Here is a 14,969-nt window from a genome sequence, read left to right as displayed (position 1 = left end):
GTGTGTGATGCCATGCCTGGCTCTGTTTCCAGTGTGGCTTTGAACAGATGGATCTCTGCCTCCAGAATGCTAATATTAAAGGTATGTGTGCCACCATTTTCTGGCCTCTATGTCCATCTAGTGGCTGTTCTGTTCTCTGACCCCAGATAAGTTTATTAGGGTGCACAATATATTGAGGGACATAATATCACCACACCTATCTATTTTCTATGTACTAAGACATTTACTCCTTATCCTGTTATGAGTCTGGAACTATTATCTTCATTTTACGAGTCAAAAATCAAGGATACAACTTTAAAGACCTTAGACTGAAGTTGGGAATCAACCCCAGATTTCAGGCTTTGTGATGTGTACATCACAGGATACCAGGTCCTTGCCCAACTGTCAGTATTGTGTGGTCAAGCACTAGTATCTCTCCCACCAATATGGTGAAAAGTAATTAGGTTCAAAAATAAGTAGTTCGGAGATTAAACAACTATTCAAAATGGTGCATGCGTGCAATCTGTTTCATAACTTCAATGTATCCTCATTAATACTTTGAAGAGAAGTGCGATTACATGTGTTGGCTCTCTATTCCTTCAAAACAATTCCCAATAGGATGTTCTTCCTTCTCCTATAGTGCCTTGTCCCCTATTCCTTAGGAATTTCTGCTGCCATATCTTTAAGGAACTTTTTCCTCAACCGACATAAGTCTTCTGAATACTTGTGTCATCCCAAGTTCCACAGCCACTCTGAAATTTCAGAAACATTTCTTATGTTAGCATCTCAGTTTCCAAAATCTGTGTTTATTATTTATTGCTGCATAACAAATTTCTAAGAACATATGGCTTAAGAGAACAATAAACAAATACTGCTTATTACAATGTAGATGAACCTGGAAGAGAGTAGACCACACAAAAATAAATCAGAAACACATAGGAAGACAGTAGACCAAGCAAAAATAAGTAAGAAACACGTAGGATCTCACTTACTTCTGGAACCTACAAGTTGTTCAACTTAAAGAAACAGACAGCTGCCGGGCAGTAGTCCCAGCACTCGGGAGACAGAGCCAGGTGGATCTTTGTGAGCTTGAGGCCAGCCTGGGCTACCAAGTGAGTTCCAGGAAAAGGTGCAGAGCTACACAGAGAAACTCTGTCTCGGAAAAAAAAAAAAAGAAAGAAAGAAAGAAAAAGAAAAAAGAAACAGACAAAATAGGTTAAGGGTGGAGAAAATGGGGAGATGTTGATCAAAGAGAATACATTTCCAATTATGAGGTAAGTAAGTTCTGGAGGCCTAGTGCACAGCATGGTGGGCATGTGACAATAACGATTCATATACTTGACATTTTTAGAAAGCATAGATTTTCAGTAGTTCCACTACATCAAATGAAAAGCTACCTTTAAAAAAAAAAAAGGAAAATTACAGCTAACACATGATTCAGCTAACCATGCATGGACATATACCCAAAAGGACCAAAGTCAGCATACACAGAAATGCCTGTACAGCTGTGTTCACTGCACCTCTGTTCACAACAGCCAAAATACAGGAGCAGCTTAGATGTCCATTAACACGGACTGATAAAGACAATGTGGCTCATCTATATGCTATATGCTATAAAGAAGAAAAATGTCATTTGTAGGAAAATGGAATTGAAGATCATCATATCAAGTAGAAGAGACTCAGAAGGAAAAAAGCTGCATGTGTTTATTCACATGAGAAATCTACATATTATATTATACCACTATATTCATATATACATAATACCAAAGTAGACAGTACTAGGGGTAGATTAGTGGGAGGTGGGAGGCCAGAACAAGAAGGCTATACAGGAAAGACTGTGAAGCAGGGTACATGATATACATACAGGTATAAAAGTCATAATGAAGCAAACTATTATGTATGCTAAGTAAAGCAATCGTTTTTAAAATGTAACTAGATGAGGCAAATACTTTGTCTTAGTTACTCTTCTGTCGCTGTGATGAAACACTGTAACCAAGGCAACTTTTAGAAGAAAGCACTTATTTTATCTTCTAGTTATAGAGGGTTAAAGTCCATAAAGGCAAAGAGAAAGCAGCAAACAGGCATGGATGCTGGAGCAGGATGCTGGAATTCCCATGTTGAACCACAACATACAGCAGAGAGCAACCGGAAATGGTCTTAGAGGTCGCCTCCAGTTACATACTTCCCCCCAAAAAGACATGCTTCCTAAGCCTCCCTAAACAGTGCCATCAACTGGAGACCAAGGGTTCCAATACATGAGCCTATGAGGGGCATTATTGTCATTCAAACCACCACGGGCATTAATTTCTCATCTGTAATTACTTCACAATGTCCTAGATATATGTATCAAAGTTTTACAGTGTACAGCTTGAACATATGCAATTTATATTGTTAGTCATATTTCAATAAAGCTTGCAAAAGGAACAATTAATATTTGTTATGTCACAGTTTCTGAAGGTCAAGAAAACATGAGCTACTTAGCTGGACGATTCTGAGGATCAACCATGGTGACCCAGTCGAGGGGACAGATGGCAGCAGCATGTACTTATAGGACAGCTAACTGACATTGTCTCACTGTTGAATGAAGGCCTTCATGTGATTTTTCTCCACAGACACAGGAGCTAAGCTTACTTCAGAGTTAACAGTCTATGATGAGGAAGTCACAACAGTTTTATCACCAAGCCTCAAGCCACAAGTTCAATATCTTAAAGGTTGTACAAGGCAGGGCAAGTATGCTCAGTATATGAGGAATGGTGAAAAGCATGACCTACTAGGGGGGATAGCTTAGTGGGACATCGCTTGCCAAGTATGCATGAGGTCCTAGGATCTATCCCCCAAAACCTCAAAGTCAGAACATGAATTCCAGGAGGCAGGACCACTGCTTGTCATGTTAGAAATGGCCCAGCTACCAAACTGCCTTATATGCTTTCAAGAGACCTAGTAAAGGAAATATGTGAGAAAATCATTTAGAATGGTCCCTGGGCTACAGTAATGCTATGCATCTATTTTATTCATTCTTCCTTTCCTCACTCCAGAAAGAGATGAGCATCTATGAAGAAATCTTTGCTCATTGGCTAAGGGAAAAGGATAAATAAAGCCAATCTAAGTTTCCCTCCAGCTCTAGATTTGCATTTTTCTGATACATTTTTATTTACTTAAATAAAATTACCTAGGGGCTACTCCAAGGTGACCTCAATACCAGTCTCTTGTCAGTCAGTCTCCAGAAAATAATGTCGTTCTTCCCACTTGTCCATGGTGAATTCCAAAATAAAGTAAATATCCTAAAATCCTCTGCACAGACTTTAAAAATTACAAATGAGCACACCTTGTCTATGTGTGGAACAGATGCAAAAGGTGGGTTGTTAACGTGGTGATAGAGAAATGAAAATGTGGTTTGTCCTCAGAGCATTGGTAATATCAGGCAATACTTGGAAGTCTTATCCAGCAAATGTTCTAGGCAATAACTTTTAATCATGAAGAACATATTGCTTCCTCACAATAAAAAAAACAAAGTATATGAAAAATACCATTTTATTAAGCATGGAAGTGTTTCCCAAGGAGTACAGTAATGTTTATTTTCAAAATGACCATTTGAGATTAAATGTCCCACTTATGGCTAAGATGAAAATTAATAAACAGAAATTTAGAGATTTCCTAGGGAATCACATGGCTCTAAGGGACAGAGACAAGTTTCTTGTGTCTAATGCCAAGAATTTTCTGTCCTATCACACTATTTTTACACGGGTACAATAAGAATATGGGGTTTATTAACATCTTAGATAATATAAGTATAAAATTTGTTTTCAGTATCCTAGGAAATGAACTCACATATTTGTTTTCCAAATCTCAGTGGCACCTTATCAGCAGCTAAATAAAATCATTTAAATACCTCAATTTGAAGACCACAGAGGAGAAAAAAGTATAAAACAGCTAGAGGCTATAGAGCTGATCATTAATTTAACCAAGGCCAAATGATTAGTAAGAAGAAAAATCAGACACAGAACAAAGAGCCCAGAAGAGGAGCCACTATACTCTTTGACTGATACCTTTAAGTATCCACAACACAATCTGTACAGAAGAGCTTCCCAGAGCAACTCACCTCTAAGGTGGTGGTGTGGTGTTCTTGAAAAAGCAGCTGTACTATTTATGGTGTGGATATTTGTATGCATCTGTTGTCTAGATAGCTAGCAACACATTGCCAGTGCACAAGCTAATACAAAATGATTCTGTGGCAACTTACAAATGTGCATGTCACTGGAAATACAGAACTCAGTGAATGTGAAAATTGGAGGAGAAAGGGAAACAGAAATACACAGCAGTGTAGTACACCCGGAGGATCTCAAAGACTTAAACTTGAAACCACAGGCTTGCCTCTAACCTCACCAGTGCTTGGGGTAAAGATGAGTTTGTAGCCAGATGCCAATTCCTGATCCTTCCCATGAAAACAGAAAACCTGCCCAGCACATGAAAGTGTTTTCTGTTTCCAAAGCCTCAGAGGTTCTCACAAAGAGAATGCACTGTATCCAAATACTGCCCCCCTTGACCCTTGGGACAGATTGAGAAATGAAGAAGAATCTGATGGAGCATCACTTGTAAAAAGAAATTTAGAAAACATTTCTCTGGAGAGCAATCTTGCAAGGGTGAAGAGGGGCAAGTCGTGGACAATTTTCCACAAGGAAAAAAATAACACTTGGCTCTGCTTCGACTTTCACTGAGCAACTTTCTCACCTGTGACCTACTCTCTCCGGAGATCCCGTGTTCAAGGAAACACCCATATACAATTAAGCTCTTCATGATTTGCATGCAGAGCTGTTTTCCAATGGGAAAAATAAGTGAGCATTTAAAACCAAATTGTTTTAATGATGCCAAGCTGGCTCTGAGCAGTTCAAATGTTTCTACCAGATATCTGCCCACTACTCTTCCAAACAACAGAAGAAAAGTAAAGTTGCACTCCAGTATTGCCCTGGGCTCTAGCCCCTGCCTTTCTGTGCACTCACATCTGCAGAGCCTCAGTCTATAGCCTCTTCTTGCTCTTGTCCTTTCTATGCTATCCCTTCCTGCCTACATCCACGGCATCTCACGCTTCCAGGCCAGATTCTCTATCCTACAGCTGCGGCCTAGTTAGACTGCAGCGCCCACTCTGCTACATCTTCACGTTTCTAGGAGGAATTTAGGGATGTCAAAATTTACAGTATGAAACACTCCCTGATAGTCACAATATCTAGTCTCTAAATGCAAATGCTGGTCTTTAAACTAGCAGAATCTGCCCTAGATCCTTATATTGTGGATCCCATTAGAAGATGGGCCAGTATTTATAATGCATGCACCGAAAGTACCATGGAACACTGGCACTATCCCAGTACCACAGAAGACACAACTTCATGAGCAAATGCCTCCTAGGGACATTTCGGCTGGACTAACAACAGAAATGACTGCCTGAATGGGTCACAAGTATGTTCTTCTGCAAATGGATCAATGAACAATTTGCAGCTATGAGCAATAAACTTCTCCACTTACAAGACCCATCCACTGCCACACTTGTAGGTAGTGATTATGGCCAGCAGCATCTTTAGAGAGAACCAGAATGAAACATCGCTAATTAGGCTTTTCAGGATTTCCCAGAGTTGTAGACAGAAATTACTTCACAATCTTTACCATCTTCTCAGAGCCAATGTTCACAAAAGCAATAAAAAATCTAACCTGGATCCTCCCTCATTACCATTTTATTTACCAAACAGGAAAAGTACTATAAGTAGCAAATATCACTGTCATCTCTGTCTTATGAAATACAAGCCTAAATAAACTTAACTGAGAAGTATGGATGACAACTAATTGGCATGTCTGTTGTCATATTCTTACTGCTGTTTGCTCCTGGCAGACTTTACCAACAAGTCTTCATGAGTACTCTGAATCACTAGCACCATATACACAAAGCTACTACAACTCAATGGACTTAGCAAGAATGGAAAGCTACTGGCCACTCTGGTACAAGGCAGCTATATCATATCTTCTGCTCAGAGCCGAAGTAACTGCCGGTCACATGTGAAATGCATAGTTCTCATGGTGGGTGGTAGTATATGAGCCTTTGTAATCTGTAAGCCAGGAGACACAAAGACAGGGTCTTTGCACATTATTCTTCTATCTGAACTTTTTGGGTTTTTTGTTTTTGAAACAGAGCTTCACAATGTAGTTTCGGCTACCCTGGAACTGCCAATCCCCCTGCTTTTTTTTAGCACTCTGAGGGCTGTGATTGTGGGCATGTGCCAGCATGCTCAGCAGTATCTGAAAATGCAATGGTCAGAAGTCAAGATAACCGTCTATAAGTTTGCTTCTCCAATTACAGTCTTCAGACCTGTAGCATCTTGGGAGCTTGTTAGCCACAAAAAAACTCAGTGCTCACCTGGATTTACTGTATTATACATATCATGTAAGATTCATGGGTGAGTCATTTAAGTTAATACAAACTACAAGACACAGAACAAAATAGCTGTTCTCTCGAAAGAGCCCATGATATTAATGCATATAATATTCTGGATTTAGTAATATGACTGTTGGCCTAGAGTCTACATTCAGGTTGTCAAATCCTTTTATTTAGATATATGTAAAAAATTTTAGTATCTAAAAACACAAACATTCTGATGATAATTGGAAGTACATTAGTTGAGTAAATAGAAATTTGTTAAATGTTTCACAAATACATTTCATAGTCATAAAATATCAGTGCATTTCATTTTACAAACTCAGAAACAGGTATTATCTAGAGGAATTTTTAAAGAAAGGAAGAAAGAAACAAAGAAAGGGATGGACAGAGAAGCTATTATATTAGCTACTTCTTTTTAGTTACTCAATTATCATTTTTGACAAAACAACAAAATATTAAAAAAAAATAAACTATAATAAAAAGCAACAATGATAGACTTTTCACCTAAGTGAAAGTTATCAGTGAATGTTAGTCGAACAGTGAGGCATTTTGCATAGACAACAGGCATCATAGATGGGACACCAGTCTAGTGCTACAGCTTTATTCCAGGATAGGTCTGGAATCCTTCATTTTGCAGCTGTAGATACTGGGTCTGTATCCAGAGCTGCAGAGGATGCAAAGCCTCACTTTAATTTCATCCAGTCATGAGAAACTGCTGCTGGGACAGTGGGAACCTTAGAGCAGGCAGCAAATGCACCTAAACAGCCTAAGATGCTAAATCCTTACTGTTGGAATACACAGAAAGTCAAAATGTTAAATACCAATCAGGGAGTGGAGTTAGGAGAGGAAGATGAACCTTCAATGCTTCTCTTTCCTCGAGTGTGCATTTCCTTGTCCTTCCTGGGAAAGGGTTTTGGTTTTGACAAGTAACACCAAAATCAATGCACCTTTAGCTCACTTAGTACAAACTCCTTTCAGCCTGCCTCTGACAATTGAAACTGGGAACTCCTAAAGAACCACACCTTATTAAACAGCCCTTAGTCACTACTATGACTAAAGAGCCACCAAAGTGTGACTTTACAAGTATCAGTGACATCCACCACCAGACTTTCTGTCTGAGTTTGGTAGACAACTACTTGGCCCAGCATATTTTATAATATTGCAACTATTTTCCTAACAAGAAGTTCTATGAGGAATCCATGTACTCCTTGACTAGATTTCTAAATGCTGTGATGACCGCAAAGAACCACATCCTGTCTGCTTCCAGCACACCTTGAGAAAGTATAAAACACAGAAGAATTTCCATCATGAAGCTCTTCACAGGAGAAAGAAGAGTCATTGCTAACAATCAGCAGGTAATAGGAAGGGCCACTGCAGCCTTAGGATGTTTCTCCTGAACACATTCCCGGTTTACATAACAAAACACTGAGGCCCATATTAATGGAAGCATTTTCCACATTGTCCTAATTTGCCTCTGATACTGTGATGGAGCACTAACCTTTTGGCTGGGAGAGGAAAGGTTTTATTGGGCTTACAGGTTCCTGTCAATTGGCAGAAGCCATGGCAGGAAAGGAAAGCAGGGGCCTGAAGCAGAAAGCACAGAGGAACACTGCTTGTAGGATTACTTCTCTTGCTCAGCTACCAGTCTTATAAAGCACAGGCCTGCAGGCCTAGGGTTGGCACCACCCACAGTGGGATGGGTCTGCCTGCATCAATTAGCAATCAAGAAAATGCCCTGTAGACATGGCCATGGGGCAAGTGATCTACACAATTCTTCAATTGAGGTTCCCTCTTTCCATGTTGTCTTGGTTAGGGTTTCTGTTGCTGTGATGAAACATCATGACCAAAAAGCAAGATGGTGGGGAGAGGGTTTAATAAGCATACACGTATTCATCTCTGTTCATCTAGGGAAATCAGAACAGGAACTCAAACGGGGAAGGAACTGGAAGGCAGGAGCTGATGCATAGGCCATGGAGGGGTGCTGTTCCCTGGCTTGCTTATTATGCTTGTTCAGCCTGCTTTCTTAGAGAACCCAAAACTGCCAAGGCCAGGCATGGCCCCACCCACAATGGGCTGGGCCCTCTCCCATCAATCCCCAACCAAGCCCTACAGACTTACCCACACACAACTCAGTTGTTTTTTGTTTTTTTGTTTTCCCACAGTCAAGTCTTCTGAAAACATTTTCTTAATTGAAGTTCCCTCCTCTCAGATGACTTTAGCTCATATCAAGCTGACATACAACTATCCAGCACAACAACGGAAATTATGACACTAATGATGAGTCCTGCTTAAGTGTCTGGTTTGAGCCACACTAGTCTACACATGTTCCCTGTGTCTAAATGTTTAAGAAGAGTAGCAAATGATTTCATGGAGAATTCAGGAAATCTCTTCCAAAGGCTTTTGTCAATACTGATAGGTCATTATCCAGTACCAGGAATACAGTATGAACTATAAGGGAAATCTGGGCAAAATGCACTAAATTAGAGGTAATTACACATATATGCAAGGTACAGAACCCTGGAATTCTGATTCACTTATGCATACTATAATTTCTATTTATCCACTGAAGCAACTGGAGAGCTACAGACTTGAAATCCAGGACAGTCTCACTTCACCAACTATCATAATTGCCTTGCAAAACAATGTCAAATAACATTATACTGTCAACTTCTAATTATGCATGTGAAGAGAGCCCAGGGATACAAGGATAATTGGCATTTACAATTAATCCTCAAACTTCATTTTGACTAATAGTAAAGCCTCTCCCATGACTAAATCTCTTCCCTCAACACTGAATGTAACACGATCGACTAGTTAGATGTTTGACTTTGCTATCCCCTGGCTATCCTTCAGTTGAAACATGAAATAGTAATCAGTCAACCATGAAGAGATGGAAGAAAAACACAGAAGCTACATAAATTAACGAATTTGATAATAAAATCCTGAAAATTAGATGTGCTTACGTTTGCAACTGTGACTTAAAGCCTTTCTTGTAAGATCTGTGTACAACATATGAACTCACAAAGAGTTTGGCACAACACACAAGACCTGTACAGCTGGGAAAGAAAATTAGACTCAGGGTCCCAACCCTAACCAAGAAGCTATCTGATACAGGTTGGCAAGGAAAAAAATCAGTTTTTGTCAATGGTTTTACTGGGTGATATCACATTCCACATTCCAGATCAGGCCTAATGCCCTGGAGTAGCTTCAAAACACCAAATGAACTCAAAGGTATCTTTGTAGACATTTTGTTTCATTTTGGTTTGGTTTTGTTTTTGGTGTTTTTGTCATATTGGTCTTTTGCCTGTTTGTTTTGAATTTCATTTTTGTGTTTTGTTTTATTTTGTTTTTATGAAGAGGTTGCTGTTTTTTATTATTTGTGGGTTTTCTTTCTTATTTTTGTTTTTGTTTGGGGGGAACCATAAAATTTGGTGGGGAGGGAGATGGGCAGGGTCTTGGAGAAGAGAGGGGAAGGAGATAAATGTGATCAAAATATATTGTATTAAAAATGTTAATTAAGAAAAGATGGGTGTGTAAACTGAAGCATGTTGCAGTCTTAATTCAGTGTCCTTCTGGAAAAATTCCATAAATCTGACTTTCTTGTTTAAAGTTTCCTTGTGTAAAAATCCTGTATTTATTTTACAAATACAATCTTCAAAATTTTATCAAACTATCAGCGTCATGTTACTAACTAAACTATGTCTAGAGAAATCATTTTCATGATGACGAAAATTTCACAAATGTTTTGTTGGAATTCACCAGCAAGGACACTGGAAAACCTTAGACTTGGTGCAGATGAACTCAGAGATTATAACTTGAATTATTTTTTAACTTTATTTTTCTTTCCGGAGCTGAGGATCGAACCCAGGGCCTTGCACTTGCTAGGCAAGCACTCTACCACTGAGCTAATCTATTTTTTAATTTTAAAGGGAACATTCTGGAACAGACAGCCTGTGTGAACTATGAAAACAGACTATAAAGACTCAATTATAACACTAAGGCACCTACATATTTTATTCAAATAGATTTCAAGATATTCAGACTTCCATCCTATAAAAATCATTTTGTATCCAATATAATACTACATGTTTCCTTTAACTTTTATACTCACTTCTGTGTGACTCCCTAAAATATGGATATATGACTAAGCCAGCTAAAGCTCACAAAAATGGATCTATGAGATCTTAAATTAAGACACAAGGGATTATAACTGTACAGAAAAATAAAGGGAGATTTCTACTGTCTTCGACAACTTTGTGGATAGCCATCTTTCTCTTATCTTCTGAAAGAAAGAGCGACATGGCTCTTACTTACAAACACTGCACATTAACCCAAACTAATTAATGCACCTACCTAGAGGAGGGACGTGTAAGGCCTTACAAAAATCAGTGAACCTAATTATACGCATAACGTTATTCCACTTTTCTGGTACCTCCAATCATAACTGCTCATCATGACCTGTTGCTTTCTTCCAAGTATTTGTCAGCTCATTCCACCAACATTTAGTAGCCCAATGGCGGGGGCGGGAGAATATTTCATCAGTGTTATCACTCAAGAGTCGAAACCAAAACCAATGAAGAAGATAGCCAGCCTTACAGGGGCTTCATTCTTTAGGACTGCACAATCGGACTCCCTACAAGACTATGATGATGAGTCTGGGCTTCTTTCTTTAAAGCCCAGAGGCACAGATCTCCCTTAATCTCTCCTGAAGATGGAAGTTATTCCGCAGGTGTTCTGAGGACTTTATTTTATTTTATTTTTAGGACAACCACTAAATCTTAGGAGAACTGACTCAATTCCTTGAGGCGCCTCGATGTCCCCAACAGCCCGCCATCCCACAGGTCACCAGTGTGAGGGACTTGGTCCCGGGACGGCTTCCCTATGCTCAGGACCACAGAGGAAGCTACAGGACTCCTAGCATGACTTCCGTGGGCGGCTGGGGTGACAAGGGCTCCTCCGGGGCGGCCCACCGACACGGCATCCAATGGATGGGGCGGTCGCAGGCGCCCCCCGGAGGATGCCCCGCGCAGGCCCCGTGCGTCACCGTCCCCGGCGGCCACCAGAAGGATACGCTCCAGGTAGTAGGCACCATCGGTGGCCACCGGCTCCGCCGCCGCCGCCGCCGCCGCCGCCGCCGTGTCGCCCGAGGACGACAAGCCGATGCCCAGCGCCTCCTCCAGCACCCGCAGCTGCGGGAGCCCACGCGGAGCAGCCATCCGTGCAGCCGGGCCCCCACGGTGCCCCCCGGTGCCCCGCGGTGCCACCACCGACCCGACCGGCGTGGCAGCTCTCGCGAGATCGCGGGACCCTTCACCCCACACTAGCCAACCACCCGAGGAGCCTAGCCCTCCGCGTGTCCGCGGTTACTACGGCAACGCGTTGCCTAGTTACACCCTCCGCCCCAGGCAGCGTGTAGCGGGAGACCGCAGGCGGCTAACCCGGGGGGGCTTCGATGGCTTTTTTCACCCAGGCTACTTGTTGGGGTTTTTGGGGTTTGCTTGGTTTGGCCTTTTGCTTTGACGCCGTTCTTTCTCGCTTCTTTTTCTTCGTGGCTTTCCTTGTCACCCGTTTCTCACACGCCAAACATCAGTCCTCAATGTTTAGATGGGTAGAGAACCCCAAATGTTTCCAGTGGGGGCAGACTTAAGAAAGGGGAGGATACTCGTCTCTCCAACTAGAGGGAGGACGGGTGAGTTCTAGAAACCATTGTTGGCCTACTGAGGAGCTGCCCAGTGTCCCTCAGACCCTTAGCAATGAAGGATGAGGGTGCTCACCTGTATTACACCCTTTCTAGCAATCTTTTAATTCATTTAGGTGGACATCTGTTTTGACTTTGGCCTCAGACGGACGGACTTGGAATAGTTCCAGTCTCATCAAATTATAGCATTGATTTTTGCTGCGGAAAACCCACGTCCATAAAAACTATGAGCTACCTATGACCCTAGCATAAAGTTTTTACATGATATTTGAGCTAGGAAATGTAGTTAAGAGCTAAATGTGCTTCCTCTGAGTGGGGGCAGGCGGGGCAGGGAATTAACTTGCCAGTCATGTGATTTACTGCTGTGGCTGGAACTTAGTGTTTATATGGTGCATGCATACAGGTATCATTAAGACCACTTTTCTTTCAGGTTCCTTTTATTCTACATTACTTGATGAATTCTAGTTGGTAACTATATAAAAGCTCCCATTTATTAAGAGAGACAGACAGACGGATAGACAGACAGCAAAAGAGGGGGAGGAAGAGGGACAGGCAGAGAGGAGGGGGGGGGGGGGGGGGAAATCCGTAACTTCCTAGAGGGTGATTGAGACCCAGAGTGTTGGGAGCAGGAAGTAAACAAGAGCCCATTTCCATCACGACTTAGCTCTGGCCACACCACTGTAGGCTTCAGCTTCCTCATTTGTAAGCTGAAGATAATGTCACCTACCTCAAATGGTTGCTATTAGCTGTAAATCAACAAAGCATTAGGAACCCATTCAGAGCATACGGCAATAAGAAATACGAGCTGTTTCCATTAAACATGTTTGTCTTGGTTTTGAATTTTAGAACACAGGACACAATGATGTCTAAACAGCTCAAGTCGCTGTTATTTTCCCACATCAAACATTCTGAGTGCTCATTAAATGCATGGAACTGAAAATACAGGAAAGGAATTCTGAGAATGGGATCCATTGACTCATAGGGAGTCTGCTCTTCATTTCCAAGGAAGCATGACCCCAACTATCAAGGTGCTTAGTTGTAAACTGAGCCTTGAAAAGTGACCTGGGTAGTCAGGGCCATGCACGGTTGATGTCTAGAAGGGCAAGCAGAAACATGACAGCTGCAGAGGACAGTGTCTTTCTTGGAGCTTCTAATGTTTAGTTTATCTGCTACAGTCTCTGTTGTCTTTGAACATAGTGTGTCCTCTTCTACAGACAGCTTGATATCCAAGTTCTTCCTCATTGTCTTAGGTAAATTAAGCTCCCTGGACTACATTCTTTCTCTTTTTTTCTTTTTATTTATTTTTATTAAATGTTCTATTCCTTTTACATACCAACCACAGATCCCCCTCTCCTCCGTCCTCCTTCCCTGCCAGCCTTTCTCCCCCCACCAACCCACCTCCCATTCCCACCTCCTCCAAGGCAAGATCTCCCATGGGGAGTCAGCAGAGCTTGGTACATGCTCTTATAAAGACTTTTAAAATCTATCTACCTAGGTATAGAGCAAGTGGTGGGGGAAAGTAAAATATATAAAGAGTTCTTTCCCAGTACTTGGCAGGCAGAGGCAGGTGGGTCTCTGTGAGTTTGAGGACAGACTGGTCTATAGAGTGAGTTCACAGAGAAATCTTGTGAAAAACAAACAAGCAAACCAACAAACAAAACAAAACAAAAAACTTATCATTTCTGATACATCAGATATTTTCTGTAAGTAAGATTTGCTTAAAACGTTGTGACTGTGATGAGCCCAAATTTAATATTTGTAAAGAGCTTAATATATAAGAATTGCTATATGGTAAAGCACAATTTTGTTAGAAATAGTCAGCATTTGAATATAAGAAATGGTTTAACAGAATCATGAAATACAAAGTATAGCCAGTATTAACTGTGCAAGATATAGAAGTCAAAAGGTCTGGAAATGAAAAAGAGGTATTTTACACCCCAAAAGAGAAAATTGCTAAGTCTCTTTATGTCAGGCTTCCAAATAAACAAGGTATTAACTGAGTTACTAATCCATTTATGTCCGTGTAATAGATTTCAAATTACAAACTCACCCAGGATGTGTCGCCTATTATAATTGAAAGTATATTCCACAGAGACCTGATCATTATTGTTTCAAAAATTTCAAATTGAAAGAAGTTTTAGCATTTGTGTAAGCTCTTTGATATCTACAATGGATGAACTATGTTTTAAAGAACAATTTGATAAAAAAAAATTTAACAAACATAAAAAATAATGCTCTCAGATTTTAGAAAAAGAAGGAATCTGTGACGACTGCTACGCTCTTAGAAGTCTTCTGTCTTTGCAAAGAATGCATTTGAAAGCTGCCTTGCTGTGTTCTGGAATTACTAGTCTGTAGATACTGCTTTGATTTAAAAGGAACTAAGAGAACACACACACACACACACACGCACACACACACACACACACACACACACAGATTATGATAGTGGTTTGTATTATGATATATTTTTATCCTGTAGATGTTCTTGTTTTTGATATATTTTACAAACTTCCTTAAAGTGGGGATGGAAAAAAAAGAAGAAGAAGCCAAATGCCTTAGCATTTTGATGAATGAGTAGGAAACTGCTTTTTGCTTTGACTGTGCTCCCCAAAGAGGTAAACAAAGAAAACAGCAGAGACAGTAAAAATGAAGCAACAATCACAAAGGACAGCAAATGTAGTCTCCTCCCAGCCTAAATGCTCCATTTATGCAAAAGTGAAATTATTTTTAAAAGCAAAACCAGAAAGCAATCTGGCAGTGAATACACTCTGCACGTGTATGGTTTCAAAGCAGAAAATACTCACATGCAAATATGTTGCAAAGTACAATTCAATTATCAAAGATAATGGCATTCATTTTCTACCAATACAG

General features: G+C 40.6%; 1 protein-coding gene across 3 annotated transcripts in view; it reads right to left on the bottom strand.

The window, feature by feature from the left end:
• LOC118573327 (sperm-associated antigen 16 protein-like) overlaps nt 1-11,675 on the bottom strand; it is a 119,546-nt gene extending 107,871 nt beyond the window's left edge. For all 3 annotated transcript variants that reach the window (XM_036173630.1, XM_036173629.1, XM_036173631.1), the window contains exon 1: nt 11,472-11,675. In XM_036173630.1, the coding sequence (XP_036029523.1) occupies nt 11,472-11,616 (145 nt within the window). In that variant the 5' untranslated portion in view covers nt 11,617-11,675. The remainder of the gene's footprint in view (nt 1-11,471) is intronic.
• Nucleotides 11,676-14,969: the final 3,294 nt, after the last annotated feature.

Source organism: Onychomys torridus, chromosome 23 (genome assembly GCF_903995425.1).
Source record: "Onychomys torridus chromosome 23, mOncTor1.1, whole genome shotgun sequence".
Taxonomy (NCBI): domain Eukaryota; kingdom Metazoa; phylum Chordata; class Mammalia; order Rodentia; family Cricetidae; genus Onychomys; species Onychomys torridus.
Note: the sequence above shows the minus strand (reverse complement) of the source record. Positions and strands in the feature narration are given on the sequence as shown.